Source organism: Amblyomma americanum, chromosome 4 (assembly GCF_052857255.1).
Source record: "Amblyomma americanum isolate KBUSLIRL-KWMA chromosome 4, ASM5285725v1, whole genome shotgun sequence".
NCBI classification, from domain to species: Eukaryota; Metazoa; Arthropoda; class Arachnida; order Ixodida; family Ixodidae; genus Amblyomma; species Amblyomma americanum.
In genome coordinates, this window is record NC_135500.1 from 47584727 (window position 1) to 47609912 (window position 25186).

General features: G+C 49.2%; 1 protein-coding gene across 2 annotated transcripts in view; it reads right to left on the reverse strand.

The window, feature by feature from the left end:
• LOC144127925 (protein O-mannosyl-transferase Tmtc3-like) overlaps window positions 1-25186 on the reverse strand; it is a 542030-nt gene that overhangs the window by 463532 nt on the left and 53312 nt on the right. The window contains exon 2 of one of the 2 annotated variants that reach the window (XM_077660928.1): window positions 14579-14821. The exons of the other annotated variant lie outside the window; for it this stretch is intronic. Coding sequence (XP_077517054.1) covers window positions 14579-14821 — 243 coding nt within the window. The remainder of the gene's footprint in view (window positions 1-14578; window positions 14822-25186) is intronic. 2 annotated transcript variants of the gene reach the window in all.

Below are 25186 nucleotides of genomic sequence, written 5' to 3' on the forward strand. Positions count from 1 at the left end.
ATCGCCGGCACGTTTGCGGCGGCAGTTGCCAGTCTGTATCTTTCTTTAAGCCGAGGAAAGAACGCTGCTCCGTCAGGCGGCGTCGGCAACGAGCGGAGTGCGCAAACGACCATCCGAGAGCACTTAACCTCAATCAATTAGGCGCCCCGTTTGGTTTGTTTGTTTGTTTGTTAGCACGCTCAACACGCTTCACCAGAGCCTGTCGGCAGCCGCGGGCGCGAATGGATAAGTAATAGGTGGCCGAGAGTTCGAGACGCGGCAGAAGCGAATGCCCGATGGCGCAGGCATGTACCCCTTTGCGAGAGAACATCCTCCGGGGCTGTGGCAACACACGGTCCGACGAGTGGCGCACATTGGCCCCTGACCACGACTGGCGCAAGACTAGACTCGTGATCTCGACTACGTTGCCACAATGAGCGCTACATTTTTCAACTTCTGCCATCACCTGGTGTCGAGAACAAAACAATCAAACTGCAATATGTCACCCGAATGCTAAGTTGAGGTGTTCCTGCAATGCACTTTCCCCGGGTTTAGTGAACGTGACGGTGCTGCGAAGAAGGATGAGAGTTTCGACAAGTAGACATGAAATGGAACAGTAAGAGCCAAGACAACGTGCCACCACGCAGAAGCATCGCTGTCCGTGAAGCGACTTCATTGAGCAGCCAGTCAGTCTGAGGCACGACTGCCCCCCACACAGAGAGGAGTCCCATCGTGCATGAATACTCAGAAGAGGGGGAAGCGTGTTGTCGCTTCAACTTACGGCGCAGACAGTTCTGCGTAAATTGTTCGAAGAAAAGAAACAACACACGGCTACGCATGGTGTCCAACAGCGCTTCGAAGGGATATCACAAGCCCGTGAACGGGACCAACTGTGACAAAGGCCCAAAAAGCCGCTAGCAGAACAGAGCAGCTTTGGCGGCGATAGCGATTTCGACTCGTCACGAAATTTTGGCCCTAAACACGCGCTACATTCGACGCCGCCTGCAAGGTTTACGCCCCGGTCGACTCGTAAAACTCCGCTTGAAACTTAATGGCACAGATAGTGCGCCTTGCGCAAGGCGCCATGAGCTCTACGCGAGTATGAGCTTAATCGCCGGCGCTCCCGTCGGGTTTCATCAGGCGGTTGACCCTCCTGCCCACACACGCACATCGGCGCCGCCAACGACCCGGAGAAAGGTGAACACGCGTTTCACATTCGACGAATACATTCGCTTTGTCTCAGTAAGTGTAAAAAGGCGACACTGGAAGCACATCAGAGCGGAACAGCAAAGTCAGAAAGCAAGACAATATTGCAGGATTACCGCATTTATTCTCATTAGAAAGAAAGATGCAGGTTACTCAAAGAGAGCAAAGGTTAACTAGGGCATGCGCCTAGCCTGACAAGGAAATTACAAGGACAGGAGTGTGCTTTTTTTTTTCGCATAATATACAAAGCTACATAACACCACGCCTGATTGACGCTGGGAAGCGCAGTCGCAGCGATAACGCCTCTCCTCATACCAGTTAGGCCCGTTTGACATGCATGCGATTTTCGCCTGCTACGCTGCGAATTCCGTCGTTCTGCGACTGGGTTCTGCGACATCGGTCTAGTCGCAAACGGCTTGCGATGGAGTCCCGTCCGGTTGGCATTCAGTCGCAGCGTCGGTGTGTTCGCTCTACCACGGACCAATGGGGAGCGCCGAGACGGCGTGGGGTCACGTGGGAGCTGTTGCCGCGGTGGAAGCAAAACTGTTTATTCTAATCAAAACATACGAAATAATGCCCTGCATATAAAAATAGGCTGGTCATAACATCGTCAACGCATTTCGTGTAGCGTTTCTGTCGCGTTTAATCATGGATCAAGCAGCCTTGTCTGTCCCTCTGACAGAGTTCACTGGGTACGCGTTGCATGTGAAAGCACTGGCCGAGAATCGCACTGCGGCGTCACCGACTAGGGCAACTGTTTTCGTTCTAGTCGCTGCAAGCGAAACGCGCCTTACGAGGCGGAAGCGACATGACGCGTCAGTACAGCAGCAGTTATGGAACTGCTACATCAAAATTAGCGCTTCCAGCTTGGGCACAAAGGCAAGTATTCCTCCACGACGCATTGAATCTCTCAACGAGAAATGCGAAACTGCCAGCCCTGCGACCACCGCTAGGCAGTTACAGGAAGTGAACATTTCTGTTACTCAACGATGACACAGCTCTGCTTCTGTTGAGCTCATAGCAGGCTAGCCCTCCAGTGTTAACGAGCCAAAACCAGAATTTGTGCGCCGTCATACATGAATTAAAAAGCTAGCAGGATGAAAGATCAGAGAATGTCTCCGGTCGCGTCCGACGCGCTGCCGCGCAGCATATTTGACGCCACTGCGTTAGCTGCCTGTGTGTGCACTGACGTCGAGCGTAACCAAAACGGTGGAGAAAAAAACGAAGCGGACTTCACGAGGGCCGCGATGCACGATGGAACTAGGCGCGGCGGCTGCTGTCAGCATAATAATAATAATAATTGGTTTTGGGGGAAAGGAAATGGCGTAGTATCTGTCTCATATATCGTTGGACACCTGAACCGCGCCGTAAGGGAAGGGATAAGGGAGGGAGTGAAAGAAGAAAGGAAGAATGAGGTGCCGTAGTGGAGGGCTCCGGAATAATTTCGACCACCTGGGGATCTTTAACGTGCACTGACATCGCACAGCACACGGGCGCCTTAGCGTTTTTCCTCCTTAAAACGCAGCCGCCGCGGTCGGGTTCGAACCCGGGAACTCCGGATCAGTAGTCGAGCGTCCTAACCACTGAGCCACCGCGGTGGGCAAAATGTGTTTAGCCGCATAATATAACAGACGGAAGGGCACAACAACAAAGAAGGGAAAACACGAAGATGTACTAACAACTGGGAGGTGAAGGTCCTTAAAGGCACTGAACAGACGTATCTATGCCTGTTCTATGCCTTTAAATACCCACATATTAAAGAAAGTTTCCAGTTTTTAGTACAACCACGCGTCTCATTTTTTTTCGTTTTTTTTCTGCCTTGTCGCGCCCTTCCCGCTGCTGCTGAGATTATGTCAGTGAACCAGCCAGCTCGGTTTCGGCCCCCTGTTAAGGCCGCAGTCAGGACACCTCAGAGATGGCGGCGTGCTCGTCAGCCATTCCCACTGGGCTTCTTCGACGGCCCCCAAAGAGCCGGAACATCCCACACGTGATTCACCACCCTTGCGAAAGCCGCAGCCCTGCGAACGGGCGCGCGGGAAACACCGACCTGTGGCTGCCAGCCAAACTGTACCTCAGAAATCTCGGACGCAAGCCAACACCGCTCTCTCCTGCCTGCGCCGATTTTTGGCATTTCGTGCATGAGCCCCACTCAGGGTCATTCGACGCTGGCTAAAATTAAAATCCATTTCCTCCACTAAACTCAGTTTCATCGAGTCTAAAAAAAAAAAAAACTTTGTACGGTCACTGAGAAAATCTTGTACGTCGTTAAGGCCGTCCTGCATGTCCGCATGTGTCTAAGTCGCATACGTTATTTCTTCAATCGACTACCCCACAGTGCTTGCTTGAAGCCGCATAATCGCTATTCCGAAAGAATAATATTTTATCTCTATAGCCGACCTTAAAAGTGAGTAAAAGGTTATTCGGATACCTCAGCCAAAGGCGAACATCGTAGTCCACGGCATCCGAAGAAGGAACTTCGAAGAAATTTCACAACGAATATTTACGTACTTAAGCAGAACACGGGCGCCATTAATGTCATCATAATCATCATCATCAGCCTGACTACGCCCACTGCCGGGCAAATGTCTCTCCAATGTCTCTCCAATTAACACTGTCCTTTGGCAGTTACGGCCACCATATCCGCGCAAACTTCTTAATTGCATCCGCCCACCTAACTTCATGCCGCCCCCTGCTACTCTTGCCGTCTCTTGAAATCCACTCCGGTACCATTAAGGACCAGCGGATATCTTGCCTTCGCATTACATGCCTTGCCCAAGCCCATTTCTTCCTCTTGATTTCAACTATAGGATATCGCTAACCAGCGTATGTTCCCTCACCCACTCTGCCCGCTTCCGGTCTCTTAAATTTACACCTGTAATTTTTCTTTCCATAGCTCGCTGCGTTATCCTTGAGCTGAACCCTTTTAGTTAGCCTCCACGTTTATGTTCCATAGGTAACTACTGGTAAGATACAGCTGTTGTAGAATTTCCTCTTGAGGGATATTCATAAACTGCAGTCGAGGGTTTGACGGCATACCGTCTGGTCGGCAATCATGGTGATGCAGAATGCTGGTCACTGGCCAACGTCAAAAGATTAAAAGACGTTTCGGGAGCAATACGGCTCCCTTGTTCACTGTGAAGCAATCGGCGCACGGATCCGTTCTTTTGTAGCACCCAGTAGTCTTTTTAATGATTTAGCATAGATAGGATATACAGTTCCGTCGTTCCTGTTTAATGTGTTAGACGATGTCTGTATGATAAGGAACTCAAGATTCTGCCGTGCTGACGTGTTCTTTTCTGTTGTCAATATCTTTACTTGATCCCAGTTAATCTCGTGGCCGGATTCTTGCACGTGCTCGGGGATGGCGTTAGATGCTGCTTTCTGGTTTCGGACGTCGTTCTGGTGCTCTCTCAGGCGTCTCCTGAAGTCCTTTGTTTCACCAATATATACTGATTATCAATCGGCGCAGCCAATCTCATACACAACACCTGGAAATCTTTCACGAGGAGCTTGTCCTTCACGTTCACCAGTTCTGTTCGCACCTTGCCAGCGGGTACGTGCGCAATGTTGACGCCATGCTTGCGACAAATACGTGCAAGAGCTTCGCTAATTCCCGCTACGTATGGGACAGCAGCTCGTTTTTCTTTTGGTTTTTCTGTGCTCTCGCGTTCTTCGGAGGCAGGCTGATTCGCTGGCATTCTTCTTTCAGTGTTCCTGATATATATATACACACACACACACACACACATATATATATATATATATATATATATATATATATATATATATATATATATATATATATATATATATATATATATATATATATATATATATATATGCGCGCGCAACGCCTCAGTGTATTCTAGACGTTATGGAGAGCGCGCAAGAGACGCAACAACGCCAGAACGAAGCGAGGGAGAGACAACGCGCTCAAGAGACGCCAGAAGAACGCGCCGCACAACTCGAGAAGCGCCGTAACGGAGATGCGGCTAGAAAATTTGTGCCACGTCCCGGAGTGACTCTTCAACTGCGGAAAAGACCGGTTTGAGTACTCGAGAGCGTCGGAATGAGCCGCTGCGTATACGACGTGCCGAGGAAACGAAGCTTTCGAAATTCAACTAGGGTTAACCAGAGCTAAACCACAGCCAATTTTTGACCTACCGTTCTGCTCTGCCTGTCTAATGCTTCGGTCATGCTTTGCAGTTTATCTCCTGAGTGACTTTGCGATTCGCTGGTGACAATGCCTTGCTGATTACTTAAGTTCCTTATCCCTCACTGTTCCCTATCCAGGCCTCGGAACACCTCGTGTAAACAAGCGGTGAATAGCAGTGTTTTCCTCCCTGACACCCTACCTTACTGGAATTTTATTGTTGACTTTCGGCAGCGGCGGCAGCACCCTGCAATCGCCGCTAATTTTCGGCACTGTCTTCACGTTGTCGCAGGAATAGACGCTGGTTTCGGACATAGCAGTGCCTGCCGCTTGGGCCCGTGGAGAGTTTCGCCATCGTGGTCAGCTGCAAGAGGGATCATCTGCCGACATTTTCGGAAGCTTTGACCAACCTGACCGGGCTGCCTCGTACTGCGGGACTACTGCGCAGGCGCCATTTTCAGCGGACCACATCAAGATAAATAGCGTGCCTTCCTGCGGCGGCGGTCATTTCGGCAGCGGCGGCAGCACCCTGCAATCACCGCTAATTTTCGGCACTGTCTTCACGTTGTCGCAGGTCAGTAATTAAGTCAAACACTTTTCGCATAGTGCTGTTGCTGCTTCCGCTGCCGAAAATTTTGCTCCTTGCAATGTCAATGTTGTGTCCAACATGTCATCTGTCTATATCTGACGACTGTGCTGTAGAGTGTAGCGAATGTCGTCGCATGTATCATTTAGGAAAGTGTGCAGGAATCACAGAAAAATCTTTCAAAGGTAAAAATGCTGCACAGAAGGAAACTTGGCGGCGTGCGCCCTGTCATAGTCCGGGACCAGCTTCTGTAGAAAGTAATAACCATGATAGTTCAGATATGAAAGCAATTCTGTCTTCCATTAACAAGAAGCTTGAAAGTCTTCCGATTTTGACAGAAAAGGTTCAAAAGATGGAGCATAGTCTACAGTTCATGTCAAACAAATTTGACGATCTTCAAAACACAATCAGTCGCCAGGACAATGAAATTAAAGAGCTAAGAAAGAAGGTAGCAGAACTGGAGGCAAAAGATGCTACTCGCGCAACCGCACAAAGTGATCTTGAGCGACAGACAAATGAGCTGGAATACGGAAGCAGAAGGCTGAACTTGGAAATTCATGGGGTCCATGTAGTGCCTCATGAAAACCTGACTGCATCACTAAACACAGTCGCTGACAAACTTAAAGTTCCTCATGTAGTCGAACAGGACGCGGTATCTGTTCATAGGCTACCAGCAAGACCAGAGACAATACCAGGAATAATTGTTCGCTTTGTTCAGCAACAAATAAGGGATGCGTGGTTAACGAACAAAAGTAACCTGAAACAGTCTGACCCGATGGTTTTCATTCAAGAGAATCTGACGCGGCACTGCCGGGAACTGCTACGTGAATCAAAGAAAATGGCTAAGGATAAAGGCTACGAATACGTCTGGCATAGCCACGGTAAGGTTCTGGTGCGGAAGACTAAAGGAGCACGTGCTGTTCACATTGGGAGCTATGCTGACCTTAACCGACTCTAGACAAGCTAATCACCGTTATGTTCCTTTGTGCAAGTAACTTCAATGACAAATCACCATTATCATCTGCCAAATGACCTAAACGACATTGTATGTCGGCTACCTCCTAATTCATGCAGATGCGTGCACCTAAATGCGAGGTCGATTAGAAATAAAGTCTCGTGCCTAGAAGAGTTTTTCACTGAATTTTCATTCCAATACTCCGCCATAATGCTGACTGAAACTTGGAGCACTAACGAATGCGACGTCTTTAGACTGTCCAATTACAGGACATTTTATTTAAATCGCATGCACGGCCGTGGTGGGGGTGTTGCTTTGTTAGTTTACGAAAGCGTTGAATGTCAGCTTTTGGATTATTTTACCCAGACAAACTCTGATTATGAAATGCTTTGTGTACGTGCAAACAATAACGTGTTTTCAGTTTGTTATCGTCCACCAAATGGCGATATTGCAAAGTTTCTTGATTTTTATGATCAATTCCTTTCATATATGGCCGAGAATAAGTATACATTAATTGCTGGGGGAGACTTTAATATTGACGTCAGTTCTACAGGCTCTGTTAGCCGTGACTTTAATACTATCATACTGTCTAATGGTTTCATAAATACAATTAACATACCCACGAGAGTGGCACTTGAATACGGTTCAGTCCTAGATCTTTTTATTACAAATTTGTCTGAAAATAATATTAGGTCAGGTGTTTTGTCATGTTGTATCAGTGACCATCTTCCAATATTTTTATGTGCGAAGCTATTGGCACAAAGTAGAGCAAAGCCTCGAATAATAAAGTTTCAGTTAATCACACCTGTGGCGCTCAGTGCATTTCGTAACAGTCTATTGCAGGCAGATTGGAGCGATGTAAGAAAATCTCTTGACGCAAACAATGCTTACGGTAAATTTATTACAATTTCCAAGCGATTATATCACTTGAATTTTCCGTTAAAAGAGCGCAGATTAAATCGCAAAACACGAAAACCATGGATAACGCCGGAGATGCGTAATCAAATGAACACAAGAGATAAACTTTACCAAACATTTCTACATACTCATTTACTGGAGGACTGGCTGGCCTTCAAGTCTTATCGTAACAAACTTACAAAACGCTTGCGATCCGCGAGAACTCAGTATCAATCCACATATCTTGAAGTTCCTGGCAATCGTTCTGATGTACTGTGGTCTAGATTAAACACACTCCTTCATCGCGGCCATTGTACCGCCCTGTTTCCAAACTAGAAGTAGACGGTATTGATATGGATGGATCAGATTTGGCTGACGCATTTAATAATTTTTTCACTGGTATGAAAACGACCGGAACCCCGGATGATGCGTGCGAATACGTAAGTGCTCACAACGCTCAGTCATTGTACTTGTGTCCTGTCACCGCCCACGAAGTCTTATCAACAATAAAAAGTATAAAAAATAGCGCCAGTTGTGATATCGACGGAATTCAAATACGTCCTGTCAAAGAGGTGTCTGATGTTATCGCGCCGATTTTAGCCGTTATCTTTAACATTTGTTTAACTAACTCTGTCTTTCCTTTAAATATGCAAATAGCAAAAGTGACCGTACTTTACAAAAAAAGTGACCGAAATAATTTTGGCAATTACAGACCCGTGTCTGTCTTGCCTGTGTACTCAAAGGCCTTCGAAAAAATTCTGCACACTCGATTTTCAAGTTTCATTGATAAATATAATTTATTTACACCTAACCAATTTGGTTTTCGGAAAAATAAATCAGTTGAACTGGCGCTCCTGGAGCAAAAAGAGTATATTCTTAAACGATTTGAAAATAAGGCACTCGTTCTCGGTATTTTTTATTGATTTTTCAAAGGTCTTTGATTTAGTAAACCATAAAATATTGTTGAAGAAATTGCATTGCTATGGTATTCGTGGACAAGCCCTAACGCTTATCGACTCTTATTTATCGAACAGACAGCAGGTCGTTCAGATAAGCGACTCTATTTCCGGAGTGAAACCTTTGCTGTGTGGAGTACCACAGGGCAGTATTCTAGGCCCACTATTATTTAATATCTATCTTAATGACATTGTAAATATAAATTGCGAGGCGAAATACATAATATATGCTGATGATACCAGCATACTTTTTTCAGGGCATGACATTCATGTGCTTATCAGAACTTGTAATCACACAATGAAAACACTAGAGAGATGGTCAGCGGAAAATGCTAAGCGTATTAACGAAAATAAAACAAAAGCTGTTATATTCCGACCAAAAAATAAAATAATTCCACCTCATGAAAACATAGTACTGAGTACTCACACTATTGAAATAGTTGATCATTTTAAATGTCTGGGCATATTTTTCTGTATTACCTTAGCATTTCCTTTACTTAGTGTGTGCCCTATAGTCTGTTAAGTTTCAATTTTTGATTTATTTTACGGTAGTGCTGTTACCGCTCCGAAATTTTTCCATGGGGCTGTGGCCTAGTCAAGCTGTTCTGAAAAACAGCTTTTTGTCACAGTCCTTCTTTCTGTATCACTGACAGAATGAAAATAAAGATTGATTGATTGATTGATTGATTGATTGATTGATTGATTGATTGATTGATTGATTGATTGATTGATTGATTGATTGACTTTATAGAGCACTATGGTAGCGGCGCTGTCGTTACAGATGTCTTGCAGTATTTTTGCATAAGGGTCTTCTACACCCTGATTCCCCAATGCCCGTATGACTGCTGAGGTTTCAACTGAGTCAAATGCTTTCTCGTAATTAATGAAGGCTATATATAGTAGTTGTTTATATTCTGCGCATTGCTCTGCCACCTGATTGATATTGTGAATAAGGTCTATTGTGGAATACCGTTTACGAAAGCCTGCCTGATCATTTGGTTGATGGAAATCTAATGTTGTCCTGATTCTATTTGCGATTACCTTAGTAACAGCCTTATAAGCAACGGACAGTAAGGTGATCGGTTAGTAATTTTTTAAGTTCTTGACGTCATCTTTCTTATGAATTAAGACAATGTTAGCGTCCCTCCAAGCTTCTGGTACGCTCGAAGTCGTAAGGCATTGCGCATTTAGGGCGGATAGTTTTTGTAGCACAATCTTCCCTCCATCCTTTAAGAGATGTGCTGTTACCTGATCCTCACCAGCTGCTTTCCCTCTCTGCATTGCTCCTAAGGCTTTCTTTACTGCTAGGATGTCCCGCTGCTGTACGCTACTGTCTCTCTAATTAAATTCTGATTAGATTGGCTACTTTACAGATTCGTGTATAACGCTTCGGCTGTTTTATCTATTATATCCATATTGCTAATGACATTGCACTCTGTCTCTTAGGGCATACGTCTGGTGGCCACTGCCCTTTTCACGGCTTTACTTGTACGCTTTACTTTTTTCCAAGCACATCGAAATCTACCACCCTAGGCCTGCAAACTTCTTATGTCATCCGCCCACCTAACCTTACTTTTACCTAGCCTTTACTTTTTTCCAAGCACATCGAATTATACGCTGACTGCATAGCACACACCTGCACTAAAATGAAGCGCACACGGTACAACGTTTACAAACAGCTGTACACACAATAGCTCCGAACAACTGCCACCACACCTTCTTCCTTACTGCACCAACGTAGTCTTCATTTTGAAGCTCGTCACTCATGCCAGTAGAGACGATTCCCCTTTTACGAACCCGGTAACGTGTAAGGCCCAAAGTGTAAGCGTATGTCGATTGTCTCGTCATATCTGGCAGTAGAACGAACCGCGCTTATTCAATCACAAGTTCTAGGCGCCTATAGCTAAGGATGTGCCGCATGCGTGGCGCATCCGTCTGCTAATCCGCGGAACTGGCCACTTTGGGAACACCCGTATTTCGCAGTGGGGCTTTTCAAATGTCTTCAATAAAAAAACTTGGCTGGGCGCAAGGAGGGTTGCACGTTACGCGTTAGAAGTGCCTGATTCCTTGTAGTCGATTATATTTGTAATATTGTAATCATTCATTTCTTTTCCAAAATGGTAACGTTCTGCATAATTCAATTATTTTTCCAGTAATTTTGTTACTTTAACACAGGTCTTTTTTCCAAGAACAAGTTGTAACCAACGGCAGGGCTGCGAGAACCTCAACCTGACGGAAAATATTGGTGCTAGCGGGAATGCCCTTCGCGACAGTGTGAGAACGCACCGGCTGAGGATAGGAATCGCGCGCCATCACGTGCGGTCCACAACAGGGTCATCGTCTTCTACGGCACTTCTAGTTGCAAGAAATGTTACGTGTCCTCTCTGTAGGGACGCTCCGTTCTATCAGAAGGCGTTGCAACTTACTTTTCACTAAACTCAACTTGGAGGCTTCCAAACAAAACACGGAGCAGCAGCGAAACGCGGCGCTTCACAGGGGACTTGGGACTCTAGCATTAAAGCATTGCGCAACTACGAGCTGGTGCGTAAGGTGTTCATACGCTGAAATACTGCCTCTCCGTCCAGTGCATACACTGAGGGTGTCCAGTGGAACTGTTGGTCTCTTCACGAGGAAATCTGGCAAAATTAGCTCCTCTTGAAAATCAACAGAGTGTAATAGAATATCAAGCAAGCCACAGCAGTTCACTGTAATCTGTGTTAAGACATTTAATATGAAGGAAAATAACGCAGTTGTAAAATATTGCTTGTACGTAGTTGTTTAGTTACCTTTCTGGGGTTTTAACCGACCACTGTAATATGTTACACTTGAGTTGGAGTAATCGCAATCAGCTACTCATTTTCTGTGACGTGTACAAGACGGGAGGGCGGGAGTGACTAAGCGGACTGCATCTCAGTTTGGACATCAGATACGGGCATCCACGCAGGAGCACGAAATGCTACTGCAAGAAAGACGAAGCCACGCATCCGTTAGTTCCACAGAGCGTCAGCTTTGATCCAGCCTGAAAAGAAGGCAAGTTAGCGCTGGTGCGAGTGCAAGCTGGGCAGGAAGCGCGGCGAGGCTTTCACACCTGGCAGAAGCTATTGCCTCGAGAGAAACAACGGCACCGCAGAGATAAAATGAAGCCGCAACACGCGCTTTTCGTGCACTTCTTTTCGTTTTAATGCGGCAGTTTGAAGTTATGAAAATTATTTGCGGTTGTCATAAAAGCTGTTCCATTGGATGCCTCACGGATCAGGGGAATTTAAATTCCTAATAAAAACCTTCGTAGAGACCTACTCTCTGAGGTGGCTCGCACACAATGCAAAGCGGCAAACACGCGTCACGCGCCGAGATGCGAAAATTCGCGAGTAAACTCAACTTCTGGGGGCGCTGCGAAGTCTAGCAACATGGCATCAGTGGAGGTCCACGCATAGCTCGTCGCTTATGAATGCATGGGCGTTGCTTGCTTGTGCCGAAATTCTCGCGGTGACACGTGTCACCTCGACACGTGTCAATTGCCTCTCTCGGTGACGTGAGTTTGCCTGTGTTAACGCTAAATTCGAAATGGTAACCCTTGAGAGAAAGTTGAGAAAGCGGAGGTTGCGAAGGTCAAAGCCTAGATCGTGTACGTGGGGCCGTATACCGTGCAAACATGTGATAGGCGATACTTGGCAAAAGTCCAGGTGCTGCGCAGCCTTTTTTTTTTTTGTATTCATCACAGCTTTCGGAGGCCTCGTTCCCGAGCGAGAGCCTCGGGAGCTGTCGCTTAGCAGGCATTGTGCTCAGAAGCCCACCAGTAAACAGATGTTCACATGGTACTCGAATGGCACACGTCGAAATACATCCCGAGAGAAGCTTAGAGAAGCAGAAGTCGATTGTCTTCACCATGGGCCAGTGAGGGCATAGTCCCTTGCTTTACTTTCCTGAAACTTCACTTCTCTGTCGAGGCTGTCCTGACCTGTAATATTACTTTTATGCAATTTCTGCAAACCCTATAATGCGCCTTCGTTTACAGCTAACAATTTTTACTGTCCTGGTGGTATTTTTTTTTTCAGCAGTGCAGCTGAAAACACCTGTCATTTGTGCTCAACTACTTCGCCAGAGGTGCCTAGGCACCAAGCTAAAGAGCTCATGCGAAAGGCTAGAAAACATACTGAAGCATGTGTGTTAAATATATAGCACACAAACAGCGGTAAGAGACAAATCGACAAGAGTTGACCATCGGGCTAGTTGGTTCAAGTTCATCATGAAAAAATCTTCAGATTGGCTTTCCCAAGGCAGTAGGTTGCAGTTTTTTTACATTGACATCACCCTTAAAGACGAATGCTTTTGCTGGATGTATTGCCCTCGCGCGCAAAAAGAATCAATGCCCTATGATTCTTCCCATTCGAAGACTAAAGCGTGCCATTGCTCAGATGTGCCTGGAAGCGTCGCTGAAGAAATCATGTTGCCATAAAGCGGGGGAAAGCTTTCAAACCCAGGTGCGGAAGTTAGAACAAGCAGGCTTTCCAACGTCGATCTTAAGCGGAGTAGCTGAAGCTTTGCTGAGAAAAATGAAGAAAGAATGTAGTAAAAAGGGCAATCAAGATGAGGCGACAAAACGCAAAAGTAGACCGGTTGTCATCCCGTACACCCATAAGGTGGCGCACGATTTGAAGCATGTGGCGACAAAATATAAGGTTCCTGTGGTTTTTTCCACCCCAAAGAAACTGGCTGGCTTGTGCGTTAAAACTGATTCCAACAAGGCAAACAAAAAAACAATGTAAAAAGAGAACATGCAGCTCCGTTTATTAAATGTGCCGTGGGAGTCGTCTATCAGATTCCTCTCACATGCGGAAAGAAGTACATCGGCCAAACCGGCAGATGTATTAACGACCGATTAGCAGAACATAATCGGGATTTACAAAATGGTACTGGTTCACATTTGCCGCATCATTGCAAAGCCTGCGGAGAAGAAAGAAAGATTAAGTGTGCAGCAAAGCTGAAAGGAACGAAGGTTTTCAACAGAAGCAAGGACCAGACAGCCCGTGAACTGTTGGAGGCTTTCTATATCAAAAGCAGCTGTAGTGATTGTGTTAGTACCCCATCTATCACCATTTATAAGAATGAAACTGCTTAATTAGATACACGGGGGTGATGCACCTGTGTGGCTCACTTATTTCTTTTACATTTTTTGTACAACCCTCGTGCGCATGTGTGCTTCTTGCTACCCCTCTCGATTATTTTCCTTATATTCATTCGCATTCGCGGTGAGTAAACAGCTGGAAGTTGCGCCTGTGCCGTCTCGCTTGCTATGTGTTGTCCTTTTCAGCGCTACAACCCTTTTCTGGAAGCGTTATGCTAACGTGTTTCTATTAGGCTCGCGAGGGGCGTGTGCTATTGGCCCTCCGCTCTCCGTTTCTTTCCTGCGCCGCTAGGTGTCGCATGGAATGGAGAATTCGCGAATACGGTGGCCTGATTTTGAGCCGTGCAGTAAGCGACTTAAAACACCTCCTCCTCAGATCAAAATCTTTGGGCGTTGAGAAGAGGTCTCGCCCGCACACCGATAGATTTCCTTTATAGGCGCCGCCCCACGTAGCTCCTAAAAAACAGAACCTGCTGCGACCTGGAAACTTTTCACCCGCCCTGTACAGAGAAGCCCACGGGCGGCGAGAACACCCGGTGAGTACTCCGGCAGTGTTCACCTATCGCGAACCTCTGTTTACGGAGTACGAGTGAAAAAGGAACGCAGTAAAGCCCGGCAAGCACCGCTCCAAGACCCTTAGCCGCCAAGCGAGAGAGCCGAAGCGCCCGCGTCACCCGGAAGAGCATGCGAAGAGGACAGTGAGAGGGGTTAGACACCATACCCAGGAAGAGAGTGAGGAGGAGCCCAGCGTTCCCGCAGAGAGGAGGCAGCAGCAGCAGCCGTGGTCCGAGCAGTCAGTCAGAGGCAGGGAACCGCATGCGTCCGCAGCACGGGCAGAAGGCGGAGACGCGCACTGTTCTTCCACGCACTCGGGGCAGCTCTCCCAGGGGTCGGAGGTGGAGGAGCTGGACTCGGAGCAGGCACCGCCACCGACCCAGGAGTCCCCGCTCGGGTGGACACTCACCTGCAACGATACGTGCGACAAGACAATGAAGTGGGACATAGCGAGGGCACGGCAGCTTGAGCGGAACACAACGCGGCCACGCCAGTTTTGCACTAAGTCGAGTGCCACTAATATGGACACTGGTTCCCGAGCAAATAAAGCGAGTCGACCATATGAACGAGCCATGAAAAAAAAAAGATGTTCAGAAAAAAAAACACCTTACGATTAAAGTAAGCTTCTGTGCTTAGAGGCTAGCAGTGAAGAGGAAAGGCCGCAAAATCTTGTGAACTCCAATTCTATTATCCCAGTCGCTGTTATCAAAATATTTTCGTGCAGTATGCAGCGCTCAGTAGTCCATGAGATGCCTGTTGGAGTATCACGGATTGAGTACATGTCTCATAGTGCGAGTATTCACATCCCGCGAACCACTGGTACATCCTGTACCCTTGCTGCTGACAGCTGCTGAATCCAGTATTCAACCTACAAAAACCTGCAGAGATTTTCGCCACAGCAATTCTTGTAATAAGGCAAATGGTATACGGCTCATCGACCGGGCACTGTAGAGCATGAAACCACAAAAAGGTCATCACTCAGGCGGGGGAGAAGAAGAGGGGGAGAAGGGAGGACTTTGGCACTGCCTTTCGCTGGCGTCCTGTACCCGAAATAATGTAAAAGAAAGATCTCGTTGGAGGAGTACACAATTTGTTTTCACTGCTGTCCATATTAACGCGACAAAAATACATGCGCCCTAATGAGACCTATGAAATTTCGTCCTGTCCATTGTCCGGGCAGCGAGTTTCCTTATTAACGAGGCGTAAATAAACTGAAAAGTTTGGTCCCCACAAAAATTTTCCATGATTCGAGTCGTCCATATTAGCGGGGGTCGCATTAACGGCGGAGGACTGTTCTCGCCAGTCTTTTCGTTTCCTCCCACAGGCGCGTGACCGTAGAAGAAATATGATTTCAGGGGCGACAATTCTGACTGATCAGGGATCTGATGTCATTCCCGAAGGAAACATGATGTCAAGGCAGTGACGGCGGTTGGTCGAGGTCCTGCCACCACTTGGGGCGTATGACTCTCAGGCCGTCAGTCGCTGACCGCGGTTAGGACAACTGCTCTGGAAGTGTAGCGGCGCTGGCATCGCCAGCGGCGCTGATAAAGATGAAGTTGGCGCGACCTGCCTCGCGCAAAACCAGAAGCTCTCGCTCGTGCAAGGAGAACGTTTTAGCAACCGACCAGGCAAGCGATGTCAACATTCCGCTCCGCCGGCGCACCAGCCGCGGCTACCGGGACGTCAAATGAATGTGGTCCTCCTACCACATTCTGGTGACACCGGACGACAGCTTCGACACACGCAACGCCGCTCCCACCGGCTCTGCACTCCTGCCCGTCCTGTCCTTCCACTTGGCCTTGCCTCTGCACGCCCACTGTTCGCACCCGGCCTTCGGCAGCTTTTCATCGCCATGTACGCACCTCCCATCACATCAGGTGAGCTCCTTCAGCCGTATCAGCGCCCCTTCCTTCCTCGGCTGTCCGGCCTGCCCGCGTTTTATGCTAGGGATCCCGTTTTGTGGCTGGCGCTGCTGGACTCGCACTTGCATGTCCACAACGTGTCCAGCCAGCTGCTGCGCTATCAGCACGCCAGCCTCGAACTACCACCCGGTCTCCTGGCACAGCTGCGGTTGCCGCCTCCCGGTCCCGAGATATACGCCGATTTCACGAAGGGCTTGACGGCATATTTTGGCTTGGAGCTCTCGCCGACTCTCTGCGCTCCTGTTCCGGACACAGAAACTACAGGCGCCACTCGAACCACCGCCCCTGGCCGCATTCCCGAACCGAGCTGCTTCGGTTTGCCCTCCGCCAGTTTACACCGGAGCCGCTCCCCACACCGGTGTGTCGACTATTGCCGCCACCGAATGAGCTCCCACCCATGGTTCGGCAAGTGCCACGCGAGCACGCGTCGGTCTCTTGCCAACCTTCCCAATCAGCTGCCTCATCGTACACCGTGTTTTCTCCCAAGCTTGCTCCACCCACTCCTTCAAGCGCCTCTACCACTGCCTCCAGGGATGCCCCACGCCCCGTGCGCCCCAGCGTCGACTCGGACTCTTCCGTTTCATTCCACGTCTCTGAACCCCCGGGCGCCGATCATGCCGCTGGCGGGCACTGGCGCCCGGCCGATGCCAAGAGCGCTGTGTCGACCTCAGTTGTCCCATCGACCTGTGTTGTGCATTCCGGAGCACATGCTCCTGCACAGTGCACTTGTGAGCTCGACACACAGCGCCCTTCTGCCCTCGGTACCACATCCGCTTTCCCTGCGCTTGGACATCTGAGCGGCCGCAGTGGCGCAGTTCAGCACTCTGGCCTTCTGCAAGCCCAGACGTTTCGACTTCATCCGAGCTCTGCTTCCCATAACCCGTGCTCTGTGCCTCAGTCCAGCTCAGCGCTGCCCCTTTCACCTGAAACTTTCGCGCACAACAGTGTCTCCTTCCCGCCTCCCAAAACCTCCTGCCACCGAGACACTTCGGCTTTCAACAGTGATTCTTTATGGGTCCCCTCCATGCGCGCCATTCCTCACGTGAGCAGTGTGCCGTTCGCCTGTGCCTACTGGGACACCCATATTATTTCATCCTACTGTCCCGTGGCCCTTCCTCGGCCACCGCCCTTCAGCCTTGTCCGCCCTCCTGAGGCCTGAACTCAACGCCGGCGCCCCCACTCGGAATTTCGACGTTCGCTTCTCCCTGGACATTATGTGCTCACCCATATCTCCAGGCCCTCCACGGGCCCTGTACATAACTCTCTTCGTTTTTTTTTCCTTTATCGCGCATCGCGCTAGGGGGGGAGCAACTGTAGCGGCGCTGATGAAGATGAAGTTGGCACGACCTGCCTCGCGCAAAACCAGAAGCTCTCGCTCGTGCAAGGAGAATGATTTCAGCAACCGACCAGGCCAGCAACGCCAACATTCCGCTCCGCCGGCGCACCACCCGCGGCTACCAGGACGTCAAATAAATGTGGTCTTCTTACCACATTCAGAAGGTTGCGTGTTCGAATCACGTCCGGGTCACCAGAATGTGGTAGGAAGACCACATTTATTTGACGCCCCGGTAGCCGCGGCTGGTGAGCCGGCGGAGCGGAATGTTGACGTTGCTGGCCTGGTCGGTTGCTGAAATCGTTCTCCTTGCACGAGCGAGAGCTGGTTTTGCGCGAAGCAGGCCGCGCCAACTTCATCTATCCCTCCGTGCCGCTGGCGATGCCAGGGCCGCTACAGATGCAGGTACCAGGCGCCCAAAGCTCCGAAGTTTTGGACGCGCTGTCTCGTCGATCCCCACCTCTGCCTCTGCATGTTTTTGTTTACATTCTTAAGATCACGCTTTGGATGACATTACAAAGAAAACAGTAGAGCAGATAATGCATCGGTACAATAAGAAAATAAAGAATAAAGGACGACAAAGCGCGAGCAGTGTTCAAAAGTACAAAAATCGAAGATAGAAGGTGCCGACTGCTTGCATACGTTCTTCCCACTACATGCACATATACACAAGGAACATTTATGATAGGAGAACCCTATCGATCAGTGGAATAAGGGAATAGCGGGCCGCGAGAGCGCAGGCGCAGGACAATAACGCCCCTCGGGTAATTGTCCTGCGCACCGTTATTCGACTATCCCCTAATCGATAGGGTCTCCCTATTCTAAAGGTCTCCATATGCGACGAAACATTCTGCAACTTAAGCTGTGGCACGGTAGGCAGGACTTTCGTTTCATAGCGACGCGTCAAGTGGCCGCCTGACGCCATCACTGGGTTGTCTTGTCACTAGACACCGAAAATGGAAGGGGCCGAGTAGGCCCATGCCGACCAGCTGGAAAGATCTCGCAGGCGGTACAGCTACCCGTACAAAAATCTTGGCGGTATCCTTGGCGACGTATCCCTTAGTTCACTGTCTCGATGGACAGGTACAGCCGTCCAAACGTTTAGCTAGCGTGCGCGAAGGCCGCTTTTTCAACGCTCCTGCGCTTTACGACGAACCAAACTTGCGGAAAGCTCAGTACTATTAAGCACTGCCTTAGTGAGCCTCAATAACACTTCTGTTGGGCCTAGTTGGTGCATGTTGACACAGACGAACGATGTGCGCAAAACATTCGACGAACCACATACACGAGAGAAACACTTCCTCCCGTGTATGTGGTTCGTCGAATGTTTTGCGCACATCGTTCATCTTAGTGAGCCTGTGCTTAGATTTGATAGTTTCGAAAGTTCGCTCCGTGGTAAGCTGCAGGAGCACGGAAAACGCTGCCGTCGCGCACGCTAGCTAAAGATTTGGCCGCCTGTACATCGCGTGCGATGTCCGTTAAAGAAGGCGCCAGTAACTTTGGTCCTCAATTACAGCGCTAGAGCGAATCACGAGTGGCCCGACGTTCTTCGGCGTGAAGAAGGTTGAATTTGTTTTTTCTCGAAGGCTCGTACATGCGACAAAAAGGCAGGACGTGTTGTTAGGCGCGAACGTATTTTCTTCACGAATGACGTCCTGTAAGCAAAAAGAGGACAATCCACGCCTGAAAATTCTGAGGAGTGCAGCAACCTTTCCTTCCAGGTTCTGGACGACCCGCTGCAGTTCAGGGTCGGAGCGTTGCTCTTGTGCGAAGGTGCTGGAGATGAAAGGTCTGGGAAAGGCGTCCTCTTGTTTTTTTCAGCTTTGCGTCGACGGGAGCGCCTGACAGCCTGCGTCGGAGGACACGTGGGTGTCGAAATTTTGGGTCGCAAGCAAATACGCGCCTTGGGGCTTCTAATACGCCGTCTACACAAGACTGATACCACCCTGCAGAAACTACTCAAGGTGGAGGATCAGGTGGGCCGCATGGTCAGCGCGGTATCCAACAAAATGGGGGCTTACGGTGCAAAGACGCTCTGCGGCTGGAGGTTGCATTCGTAACAAGTAGGATTCTCCACTATGCCCCATACCTCCACCTACGAAAATGCGACGAGCATGCCCTCGAGCTAATTCTCCGCAAAATTTATAAGGCAGCCCTCGATCTCCCCATTGCCACGTCCAACCAGTGTCTCCTCAACTTGGGGATGACCAACACCTTTGGGGAACTACGAGAGGCCCATCTCAACGATCAATTCTTGCGGCTCAGCAAAACAGACGCGGCCAGCCGCCTCCCGGCCCGCATACACATCTAATGCACAGCACGTACCGAAGAGCGGGCGCACATCCCCGAAGCCTGGTGCTTCACTCTGAAGGTGCCCCCCCCCCCCCCACCAGTATGACAAAGGACCCTCATGAGGGCCTCCGCCACTAAGCCGGGAGTGTTCTTCGCGGACGCGGCTGGCGCACACCACGGGGGCCGGCACACCGTCGTCCACCAAGGCAAACCTGTTCAGGGCCTCACCTTCCGTGCCCCGAACATTAATCACGCGGAGGATATCATCAAGAGTATCTAGCCATCGTCACCGACTCTCCGAGCGCCTGCATGCCGGAACAGTGAACAAGGCCGCATCTCATGCGGGCCCTTCAAAATTCTAACAACTTGCGAGAGCCAGGGTTTTTCAACCCACCGCACCATTGTATGGGCCCCGGCGCAGCATGTAGGCATTGAGGGAATGAGGCAGCTGATTCTGCCGCCCGCGCGCTCACTCACGGGGCATCGCCTCACCTACAACCAGCGCAGGACAAGGAACTGAAGCCTGTTATTGGGACTTTTTTCTTTTTTGCGCTCAAGAGAGCTTCGCCACCTCGTAGGCGGAGGCGACCTCTGATTTGTGCCCATCGCCTCGCTGGAGGCGCTGGAGTTCCATCAAGGACCCACGGGCAGAGGGATTTCGGGCATCTCCCGAAGGGCTGCCGACTTGAGGGCCCTTTTTCGAGGCTGGCATAACAGTTCTCGTTGCGTCTCCCAGAGGCGCGGGTGGCCTTGCCTCAGTCTCACTGTGTGTTAGCTGTGCAGGTGCTGGAGACCGTTGTGGTGAGCCGCACCCACGCATTACATCGGCCAAGTTTGTGTGGGCGGTGAAAGAGAAAGTGCCCTATGCCATTCTGTGACGCCTTCTTGCCTCTTTAAATGTTACATTCTCTTTTGCCTTTATGGTAATTATTTCCTTTTCTTCCAGGCAGGACACGACCTTAAATAAGCGGCGTGGTCACCATCGCAGTTTGTGTAGCTTGGCGCAGCATAACAGTCGTCAGTTTGGTGACCATTTGCGGCACATCTGGCATAATTATCACGGCCGCCGCAGCTTTGGGAGCAGTGGTCATAGGCCGTACCTCTGGCATTTGAAGCAGCATCGAGGATTAGGAACATATGGACGGACAGATTTTTGCGTACCCTGGCTCGATTGACTCGGGAAAGGTGCAGGAGCAGAAAGAGTTTCGTTGGAATCTTTTTGCTTCCTTTGCGGATTTTAATTCTCTGAAAATTAGTAACATTGTGAGTAGACATGCAGTCCTTCAAGCATTTATTTCTCTGTTAAGTGTATAAAGTCATTCTTTGTCCGAGTTGACATCACGTGTTGTGTTCAACAATCTACGTGGTGCAGCGGAGACAGGGATATCGCCGAAGGTTTCAGTCTTTACAAGCTTCGACATCTCAGTTATATCGAGTGGAACGAGAAAGAGGTCCTCACTAGCCAATTTCTTCACCTTGTACTTAAGTCCCAAGAAATCTGACAACTTTTGACACTAGAAACGGGGATATTAATCTAGCTGGCTTTTCTTCCGTTCGCTTTGGGAAAGCTGGTTTCTTTGTGTTAAAGAACTCAGAGGTGACTTCGGTCAGCCCTCTTTTCAGGGGGCGATCATTTGAAAGCAATGAGCCAGTCATAAAAACATGTGTTCTTCGGCGATGGTGCCAGCCAACCACAATGAAGCCAAACTAGGGCATGAGACAGGAACTTAAAAATGCAAATCTTGCCCATGCCAGCGGTACATCATTGCTATAACTAAATATGAGGCAACTCAGTGTAGTTACACCACACAAGATTAACTCTAGCCGGCAGGAAAAATGGAAAGACTTAGAAGGGAGTAGAGGACTGGAAAGTTGTGAGAAAGGGACAGGAAAGCGAAAGACTGAGGGAGGATAGGAAAAGGCGACTGGCGATTTACCCCGGTCGGGTCAATCCGGAGGTATACCGTCTAAGAAAACTGGGGCCAAAGCGGTGTGCTGCCTTCGCCGAGGTGCATTAAAGGTCCAACCCTCGCACCACACCTCTGTTGAACCCCTTTTGCCCGGCCACGGCGCTGCTACGCATGGCTAAGCGTGGGTGCTCGGGTCCGTGCTGGCGCATTGCCTACCAACATCCCCCTGCGATGACATCGTGGGCGCTAAAACTGTTGTTTTAAAACGGACATTATAATATTAAGAGCGGATGCTGTGCTAAAAAGCGACAATTACACTACTTGCCTGAGTAAAATATTTATTCCGTTTTCGGGGCTGGTTTGCGCTGGCCATATCTGCGCTTATGCGAAGTTTTCTTATTTTCGAGCAGGTTGGAATTATTTATAGGTGCTGAAAAGGTAATGTAAGTCCATCTTAGCCGCAAAGCGATCGCATTCAGAAGAAAAAAGATGTTCAAAAAAATAAAAAGAACTCTAGAGGGGCCTATGATAGTCAATAGTTAAAAAATTCAGCAGTATATCGCGATTAAAAGACAGATCTTCTCTTGTAAGGTCTAGTTTAGTTTCTTCTTATGGTATCTGAGGTTTAGACCCGCCGCGGTGGCTCAGTGGTTAGGGCGCTCGACTACTGATCCGGAGTTCCCGGGTTCGAACCCGACCGCAGCGGCTGCGTTTTTATGGAGGAAAAACGCTAAGGCGCCCGTGTGCTGTGCGATGTCAGTGCACGTTAAAGATCCCCAGGTGGTCGAAATTAATCCGGAGCCCTCCACTACGGCACCTCTTCTTCCTTTCTTCTTTCACTCCCTCCTTTATCCCTTCCCTTACGGCGCGGTTCAGGTGTCCAACGATATATGAGACAGATACTGCGCCATTTCCTTTCCCCAAAAACCAACCAATTATTATTATCTGAGGTTTAATGTTCCGAACCTCATCGCGGGCTAAAAGGGACGCCGTAGTGGAGGGCAGCGGCATGGTTTCAATTACCCGGGGCTCTTCAGCGCGCGCACGGACACCGCGCAGTCCACGGGCCACTAGCATTTCGCCGCCACCGAAACGCGGACGCTGAGGCCGGGATTCGATCACGCGACCTTGGGCTTACAAGACAAAACGCCAAAGCTACTGGGCCACCACGGAGGGTCGGCCTACCTCCCTCACCAGGTATGACTACGCTTCCAAGATTGACACCAGGTTTTTCTAGAAAAACGGCTAATAAATGAATAGGACAAGCCGCAGTTCAGTTCATTCGAACAATTTTGTAGGCAGTGACCTAACTAAACATGTCAGCTTCCTACATATGGGCGGTCTGTGGGAAAAAGGGAAGTAAGCGAACTTTTTCATGAAAAAACGGACTCAAGGTTCGAACACTGCGCAAAGTCATATCGACAGCTTCAAGAGTTACTTCAAAGAAAAGTTTCCAAGTAATATTACCTTCCGAAAAACTTCAAAATTTCCCATGTTCAAAATTCGTTTTTGCGCACCTCGCATGGCATTCTCTTTAGCAGTGCTCACATGTAATGGAACGAACGAAAAATGTCTGTTCGAACAAAGGTGTTTCACTGGCCCCGATCAATCAGCGCCCGGTGCTGATAGTCCCGAATGCGCCCGTATCAGCAGCGGAGGCTGTGTGCATGGTGTTCGGCTGAGGGCCACGAGGTAGCAACATCGAATCCCTGGCGTGGCCTCCACATTTGTCATGGAGGCAAAGTAGCACAAGCATAATCATCATCATCCTCTTCAGCCTAACTGCGTCAATTGCAGGACAAAGGTCACCTAGATTTGTGAGGACCTGGGCCATAGGGCGTGGGCCCAAACACCTCCTTGTAAATAATAAATGTTTACCACCACCACCTTCTCTTCGAGGTTTCCTGCGTTACCCTAAGGGACCTTTTTTTTTTTGCCTCGCTTTCGCAATATACGCCCTGCCCATGCAAATTTATTCTTCTTGATCTTAACTAGGATATCATAGACGCTAAAAACCTCAAGGTGACCTGAATTGGCCCAGCACTACGGCGTCTCTCATAACCCGGAGTGCAACTCCGAGACATCAAAGTCCATTACCACAATTGCGTTCGCGAGAATTACGTCCAGACACGTCCGGTGCGGGCGCCGCCAGTACAATCGGCAGAATTTCTCGCTGACTTTACATAGGAATGAAACCTTGAACACCGGTCATTAATTAGCTGAGGCATCGATTGCCCCAATAGCAGGAAAAGGCGTTTTAGCGGTCGGAAGTCACCATTTCTGCTTCAAACAATTCATAAGTGAACAAGAACCATGTGCGAAAGCCATTTGCGACGAGCAGAAAAAATAAAAGAAAAAAAAAGCAATTCTTTCTTCCCATCAGAGAGCATAGCGCCGAATGCGCTGTTCAAGTTCAGGCAGCAGGCAAACACTGTCATACTCTGCTCGTTAACTGGTCGACCCGTTCGCCGGAGGGGGCGGGGGGCATACTTTGCGCTGCTCCTGTACTCACGCCTCTTAAGAGGAGTACTGCGACGGTTGGAGTATATACACCCTCCTTCAGAGAATGGCACTGCGGGCGTTAAATGAAATACAAAAAGGCGGCCGACGAAGTGCAACGGAAATCACACATCGATGGCCGCGCTTTAGAGCAGAGGAAGATATGCAACGCTAAACACTGGAAGGTTAATGGCCACACTATCCGGTCACTCTGTCTTCACATACTCCTGGAATGTTCGCTTCCCGTGATCATTCCTGGTGAAAACGCAGGCCAGCCTTCGCGCTTACGTGGCAAGCAAAGGGAGAGAGAGAGAGAGGTTTACTTTTTTTTTATATGCTCTTAGACTTATTAAAGCAACATCTCACGAATTGCAGCGACATGCGTAGACGCTCCGCCCCCCCCCCCTCCCCACACACACACACACACAGAATCGGATTAGCGTAGTAGCCGCTGCCTACTACAAGGTGTTTCCCAATTAACGTCACCGCCAAGCGGATCGGCCAACCTTTCCATTCTCGCAGAGTAGCAGTGACTCATCTCGCAAACAGCGTCCCTGCGCAGTTAAACATTTTGCCTCCCAGGACCACGGCAAAGCTCCACAGGTATACGAAGCTGAGTAGCACCCGCGGTTCGCCGGCACAGCCCCAGAGGGCAGCAACTTCGATTCGGCCGGCGTGACTTGTGGGCCCGCAGCAAAGCGTCGCACACACAGCGCTGCCTACACGTCAGTAGAGGACAAGCGCCGCACTGGCAGTGGCAGATAAAAGACGCCCAGTGTTTCTCCGCGCCCGTGCGCAGCAACGTGCTCGCGGGACAA